At 38.2% G+C, this 7,813-nt stretch overlaps 2 protein-coding genes across 2 annotated transcripts in view; one reads left to right on the top strand and one right to left on the bottom strand.

Annotated features, from left to right (window-relative positions):
- mrpl38 (mitochondrial ribosomal protein L38) overlaps positions 1-1,698 on the top strand; it is a 6,049-nt gene extending 4,351 nt beyond the window's left edge. The window contains exon 9 of the mRNA XM_037690695.1: positions 1,489-1,698. Coding sequence (XP_037546623.1) covers positions 1,489-1,625 — 137 coding nt within the window. The 3' untranslated portion in view covers positions 1,626-1,698. The remainder of the gene's footprint in view (positions 1-1,488) is intronic.
- A 2,929-nt stretch (positions 1,699-4,627) lies between these two features.
- fdxr (ferredoxin reductase) overlaps positions 4,628-7,813 on the bottom strand; it is a 33,842-nt gene continuing 30,656 nt past the window's right edge. Inside the window, exon 12 of the mRNA XM_037691603.1 lies at positions 4,628-4,895. Coding sequence (XP_037547531.1) covers positions 4,765-4,895 — 131 coding nt within the window. The 3' untranslated portion in view covers positions 4,628-4,764. The remainder of the gene's footprint in view (positions 4,896-7,813) is intronic.

The raw sequence follows: 7,813 nt of genomic DNA on the forward strand, positions 1-7,813 counted from the left end.
TTATATATATATATATTAATATATATATATATATATTAATATATATATATATAATCAATCAACCTTTATTTCTACAGGTAAATCCCATTGAGCCTCGAGGACTCATTTACAAGAGAGACCCGATTTCAACAAAGAAAGATGACAACAATGGACAACAGTAACAACAATAAGCAATTATAAAAACTCATACTACAGTTTTTTTTTTTTTTTTTTTAACAAATAGGATGGCTAAAAGGAAAAGTAACAAAACAAAAAACAGCTAGATTCCAAGACAAATGTAGAAAACTAAAAACAGGAACATGTCAGCATTGGACCCTGCCAGGAGTCCAACAGATTCTTAAAGACACTTAGAGAGGTCAAGGTCGAGAGCTTCAAATCTTTTTGTAAGATATTCCAAGAAACGGGAGCGGAGTAGGAGAAGGCCCTTTTGCCAAGTTCAGTCCTCACTGAGGGAACACTGCAGGTAATAATGTCCTGAGAGCGCACTCCGTAGCTGCACTCAAGCAGAGACATGTAGGAGGAGATGTATGAAGGCAACAGACCAAGAAGTGATTTAAAGATGAAAAAAAAAAAATATATATATATATATATATACATACACACACACACGCAAATGTATCTTTATACCTGCACAATATGTGGCTACTTTGTAAGATGTGTCCTTGAGGGAAGAGTGTAACCTGGATTAAAAGTGTGGATCATTGTAGTGAAGCCTTCTTCTTCAACCATTGATGTCAGTGATGATCATTTAAGGATCTTTCAGTGAAGACAGCTGCTTGATGTGGTGTCCATGATGTCTCCATCATGAAGGCTGACGTTGTTTGTTGTTGTTTTCTGGAATGAGAGAGTAAAAAAAAAAAAAATATATATATATATATATATATATATATATATATATATATATATGTATATAATGTATGTATGTATGTATGTGTATGAACAAAACGGCTCTACAGCGCCGTGAAAGACGCATAGTCGCGCGACCAACGAATCGATAATGAAATTCGTTGCCAACACTTTTAATAATCGATTTTTATCGATTTGTTGTTGCAGCCCTACTATGTATGCAACTGACCACCTTCAGTTAAAGAAACTTTGTAGTTTTTATTTTGCTTAAAAGTGAATTTCCTCAGATGATTGGGGTGGCCGAAGATTAATTTATGGGGGCCAAGACCACCTCTGGCCACCCCCTGGCTCCTCCACTGCACCTGGTAGTGGATAAAGTTGCTCCGTCCACTCGCCATGATTCGTCACGCACATTTTGCTGCCATAAAATTCAAAATGACTTTGTTTCCTTCAGAAATGGTAGAATTTCTCATCATGTGATGTTAATGCTCCACTGTGAATAAAATACAAGTTTATGTGAGTTCAAACCATTACTTTCTGTTTTTATGTATATTTTACACAAAATGATTGACAGATGATTCGAATTCTGACCAAGGAGTGGTCTCATGAAACCCAAATTAAAGCTGCTGCTGTTTCCTGCAGACATGAAGGAGCCGGTGTTCGAGTTCATAAGACCGCCTGTGTACCACCCTCCACAAGTTAAATTCCCACACGGGCAGCCGCTGCGCTACCTGGACCGATACAGAGACGGGAAGGAGCACACCTACGGCATCTACTGACCAATAGCTGAAATAACTTATTTCTCACGTCCAGTTTGGTTCATTACTGTAAAAATAAACCGTTTCTAACAGATCAGACTGTTTTCTGTTTTCACCTAAAACGTGTTTTGACATCTGGATATTTCAAAGATGAGTTTCAGTTTGAATCCATAAGATAGTCGTGTTTGCAGAAAGCTTAAATAAAAAGCAGGTTGAGTTTTTGGCTGCAGAGAATCTGCTGAATGATCTCGCATGAAACTTTGAAATAAATTCATGATTTTTCAAGACGTATTCCTCCTGACTAAGCAAAATAACTTTCCTATAAGCAAAATATAATTTTCTTGCAACAAGCAGTAATCTGATTTTTATTGACGTTAATGGAAACGCTAAACTGATTTTTCTGTCGTGCAGCGACAACAGACTGAAAAAATTCACCTCCAACAAAACAGCTTTGATTAAATATCCTGATGCATGCTCAATAATCCAGGTAGAAAAATCTAAAAAAGTTAAATCTGGTCTTCTGGACATTCAAAAAACAAAAAAAGCTTTGATTAAAGCAGCACAACGTTGGTACAGCTATTGCCTCTCAGCTGGAAGGTCGCCGGTTCAAATCCCGACTGAGGATACCCATACATCATGGGTGTCAAACTCAGAAGGGGGCCGAAATTAAAATCTTTTTCAAACTAAGGGCCAATTTCAGAATCTACATTAACTCCAGTTAGATACCAACATCTTTTTTTGGTCACAAGTTCCTCAAGAGTTTGGTCTCATTTGATGTTCTCTGTTGTACTTTCAACATCATAATGAAAAAATTTGAGTGATAAAAGTATTTTACGTTTAACATATCTTCCTGGGGGCCAGATAAGATGTCAACGAGAGCCACATTTGGGCCCCGGGCCTTGAGTTTGACACGTGCCATACTTTGAATAACGCTGCCATAATCTAACCACAACAACACAGAATAAGTTCACACTTTGGTGTTTAATTTTTATCAAAGAATAAGGAAAGAGAAATGTGTTTACATTATAAATGTGCAAAACACTAACAAAAAGGATAAAAGGTGCGCATGATGGTTCTGTCCATGTGATCATGATTTCCTCCTGCAGGAGGCAGAACACTCAACATCTTCCACCAGCTTTCATCGGCAGTGAACCGGTCCTCTGCAGTGAACCGGTCCTCTGCAGTGAACCGGTCCTCTGCAGTTAACCAGTCCTGCAGTGAACCGGTCCTCTGCAGTGAACCGGTCCTCTGCAGTGAACCAGTCCTCTGCAGTGAACCGATCCTCTGCAGTTCTACCAAAAACTGTATGTACCTCCCACCCGACCTGACCAGCAACAATGTTTAGTCTTCCACACTTTGCTGCTTCTCCGTCACCCACACCCACATTGAAACAGTGTCAACTCGCCCATGGCTTAAATTAAATAAACCAAAAATCAGCTCTAAAAATATAAACCATAAAAATCTGATTAAAATAAACAGTTACTTTACCAAAGCAAAATCATAAATTCATTAAATGTGGATTATTGAACATCAGATCTCTTTCCTCTAAATCCCTGTTAGTTAATGAACTGATAACTGATCATCATATTGATTTATTCTGTCTGACAGAAACTTGGCTACAACAGGAGGATTTTGTTGGTATAAATGAATCCACTCCTGTTAATTATTTAAAATTTCATGTTCCTAGAACAACTGGCCGAGGTGGAGGAGTAGCTTCTATTTTTCAGTCAGGATTATTGATTAATGCCAAACCAGTTATTAGTTATGATTCTTTTGAATCGCTGTCCCTCAGTCTTTCTCATCCAAAATGGAAATCAGAAAAGCTACTTTTACTCGTTGTTATACATCATCCACCAGACGCTTACTCTCAGTTTTTATCTGAATTCTCTGACTTGAACTGACTTACTACTAAATACTGATAATGTCATAATAATGGGGGATTTCAATATTTATGTAGATGTTGAAAGTGATATCTTAAGCATAGCCTTTAATAATTTAATTGAGTCTATCAGAAGTGGGCCGCCAGTTGAAGGCCCTGCAGTAAAGGGTTCATGAGACTAGCCAACCTCCCAAGATGTGGACGCAAGAGGAAATGCAACCCCAGTTTGTTTAGACAAATAGTGTGAACGGTAGAAACAGGCAAAAACCATTTGAGCTGAAGATGCGTCACTGTAATCGAACCATTTGTCACATTTTCATTAATGACTCCTTGGAAGAAGACGGAAGCTCAACTACTGACTGGAATTCACCAAAATGCAGGTGGACAAGCGTCGATGTTTCTGGGACTGAAGAGACAAAACAAGCTTTAGGCTCCGATCACATCATACTGTATGTGTTTATTTTTATATTGTGGAAAGGGTCCCAAGAAATTCATCACTGTCAGTCGTAAAAATAATTATTTTGGGGAAAAAAAAAGAATAAAACATTTAATTATTTCTGTTATTATTATTGAGTTTTATCAATCTTGTACATTTGTGTGTCCAACATTACAAAATAATAAAACTAATGATTTCAGTTTTATGGATGCTGTCTGTCAAAGTATACCACACATTTTTAATATCTATATCTAAATAAGACAACATGTATTGTACTGCTGATGTGCACTTCACTGCAACAGCTTTGGTATTCTATTCTTCATATGCGTGTTTCAGATCATACAAATTTAAACATGAGACATGCTACAAATACCCACTGACACTGTCAAAGAGGTTTTTACTCAGCAGTCAGAAATAACAGCGTGTGACCTCTGAGTGACCTCCCTGTGCACACGCCAGCATCTCTTGATTACTGAACTGCTGCTTGGTTTAGTAACATGTCATGGTTATGTAGCCAAGTTATATTTAAACTTAAATTAGTTTTCTGTTGAGCACTGCAGGCTGCTCACACACAGCCACAGTAACAAACAGACGCAGCATTAGTGTTAATATGATCCTGGGAAAAGGTTTGAACAAAGTAAAAGCTGAATAACAATAAAAAAGGATTATGATGTGATAAGAATTCATTCAAACTTTATTTCGCCTGGTTAGTCTCATTGAGTCACGAGGACTCATTTACAAGAGAGACCTGAATAAATAAAACAAACGTCTTTTTAATCCCTGCTCTCTGATGGTATGTAAGCAGTGTTGTAGTTTTCCAGTCTCAATACAGTTTGTATTTTCAGTCATGATTGGGCCGCCTTCAGCATTTCTTCCACACTCAGCAGTTTTTCTCTGGGTTTCCCACAGGCCTCCCCTCTCCTCATCTCCAAGCTGTCAATCTTCTCCCACTTTGAAAAAGTCACTGGAGTCACTCCTACACAGGAAACAGAACAAAACAGTTGGGTTGATGGCTTGGCTCATGTTGAATACAAACGAAAAGACAATTAAAAATTATTCATCCACTCATCATCACATCAGTAATGGGATTTTAATGAGGTTTTTGAAATGTTCTTTCTCCAGAGTGGACTGATTGTACAACATTCAACTTCAATGATTTTTAAAAACAAGAAATGTAAAAGTTGCTAGAAGAATATTTACCTTTACAAAACCAAGACCTATTAACTTCTCAATAAAAACACAATTAGCTGTTGCTGTTAGTTTTTTAATGCCAGCATTGATCAAATCCAACTTTGTTTAAAAAGCACTTCATAGTGTGGTACATAACATGCTCACAGTTATACTCACAGCTTTGGTGCAGATAAAAATAAACATCAAAAAGCACTAAGTTAGCAGATGAGAACCAGTCTGTGGGAGGAAACCTGAGTACCTGGAGAAAATCCACGTATGCACGAGGAGAACATGCAAACTCCACATACAGGTCCTTCTAAAAAAATTAGCATATTGTGATAAAGGTCATTATTTTCCATAATGTAATGATAAAAATGAAACTCATATATTTCAGATTTATTGCACACCAACTGAAATATTTCAGGTCTTTAGTTGTTTTAATACTGATGATTATGGCATACAGCTCATGAAAACCCAAAATGCCTGTCCCAAAAAATTAGCATATTTCATCCCACCAATGAAAGACAAGTGTTTTTAATACAAAAATTGCCAACCTTCAAATAATCATGTTCAGTTATGCTCTCAATACTTGGTCGGGAATCCTTTTGCATGAATGACTGCTTGAATGCGGCGTGGCATGGAGGCAATCAGCCTGTGGCACTGCTGAGGTGTTATGAAGGCCCAGGATGCTTCGATAGCGGCCTTAAGCTCATCCAGAGTGTTGGGTCTTGCGTCTCTCAACTTTCTCTTCACAATATCCCACAGGTTCTCTATGGGGTTCAGGTCAGGAGAGTTGGCAGGCCAATTGAGCACAGTAATACCATGGTCAGTAAACCATTTACCAGTGGTTTTGGCACTGTGAGCAGGTGCCAGGTCATGCTGAAAAATGAAATCTTCATCTCCATAAAGCTTTTCAGCAGATGGAAGCATGAGGTGCTCTAAAATCTCCTGATAGCTAGCTGCATTGACCCTGCGCTTGATAAAACACAGTGGACCAACACCAGCAGCTGACATGGCACCCCAGACCATCACTGACTGTGGGTGCTTCACACTGGACTTCTGGCATTTTGACATTTCCTTCTCCCCAGTCTTCCTCCAGACTCTGGCACCTTGATTTCCGAATGACATGCAAAATTTGCTTTCATCCAAAAAAAGTACTTTGGACCACTGAGCAACAGTCCAGTGCTGCTTCTCTGTAGCCCAGGTCAGGCGCTTCTGCTGCTGTTTCTGGTTCAAAAGTGGCTTGACCTGGGGAATGTGGCACCTGTAGCCCATTTCCTGCACACGCCTGTGCACGGTGGTTCAGGATGTTTTTACTCCAGACTCAGTCCACTGCTTCCGCAGGTCTCCCAAGGTCTGGAATCGGCCCTTCTCCACAATCCTCCTCAGGGTCCGGTCACCTCTTCTCATTGTGCAGCGTTTTCTGCCACACTTTTCCCTTCCCACAGACTTCCCACTGAGGTGCCTTGATACAGCACTCTGGGAACAGCCTATTCATTCAGCAATTTCATTATGTGTCTTACCCTCTTGCTTGAGGGTGTCAATGATGGCCTTCTGGACAGCAGTCAGGTCGGCAGTCTTACCCATGATTGCAGTTTTGAGTAATGAACAAGGCTGGGAGTTTTTAAAAGCCTCAGGAATCTTTTGCAGGTGTTTAGAGTTATGTCGTTGATTCAGATGGTTAGGTTAATAGCTTGTTTAGAGAACCTTTTCATAATATGCTAATTTTTTGGGACAGGCATTTTGGGTTTTCATGAGCTGTATGCCATAATCATCAGTATTAAAACAATTAAAGACCTGAAATATTTCAGTTGGTGTGCAATGAATCTGAAATATATGAAAGTTTCATTTTTATCATTACATTATGGAAAATAATGACCTTTATCACAATATGCTAATTTTTTGAGAAGGACCTGTAAACAGCCAGGAGGCAATCCTTCAACTACTGTGCTGCCAATACTCAGAGTTGTACTACTTCTGCCTGAACGCTCTTTTATACTTGCAGTTATACTATTATATATACTCACAGTTATACTAATCTATACTCACAGTTACAGTATACTATTCTATTCTTGGAGTTATACTCTTCTATGCTCACAGTTATACTCATATACTCAGAGTTATACTCTTCCATGTTCACAGTTATACTCTTATATACTCAGCATTACACTCTTCCATGCTCACAGTTATACTCTTATATACTCAAGAGTTATACTTTTCCATGCTCATAGTATACTCAAGAGTTATACTTTTCCATGCTCACAGTTATACTCTTATATACGCATCATTATAATCTTCCTTGCTCACAGTTATACTCATATACTCAGTTATACTCTTATATACTCAAGAGTTACAATTTTCTATGCTCACAGTTACTCATATACTCAAAGTTATATTCTTATATATTCAAGAGTTATACTTTTCCATGCTCATAGTTATACTCTTATATATGCAGCGTTATAATCTTCCTTGCTCACAGTTATACTCTTATATACTCAAAAGTTACAATTTTCTATGCTCACAGTTATACTCATATACTCAGTTATACTCTTCCATGCTCATAGTTATACTCATATACTCAGCGTTATACTCTTTCATGCTCAGTTATACTCTTCCATGCTCACAGTTATACTCATATACTCTGCGTTATACTCTTCCATGCTCAGTTATACTCTTTTATACTCAGTTATACTCTTCCATGCTCACAGTTATACTCATATACTC

The sequence above is a fragment of the Nematolebias whitei genome, chromosome 17 (assembly GCF_014905685.2).
Source record: "Nematolebias whitei isolate Nwh7 chromosome 17, NemWhi1, whole genome shotgun sequence".
In the NCBI taxonomy this organism is placed as follows: Eukaryota; Metazoa; Chordata; class Actinopteri; order Cyprinodontiformes; family Rivulidae; genus Nematolebias; species Nematolebias whitei.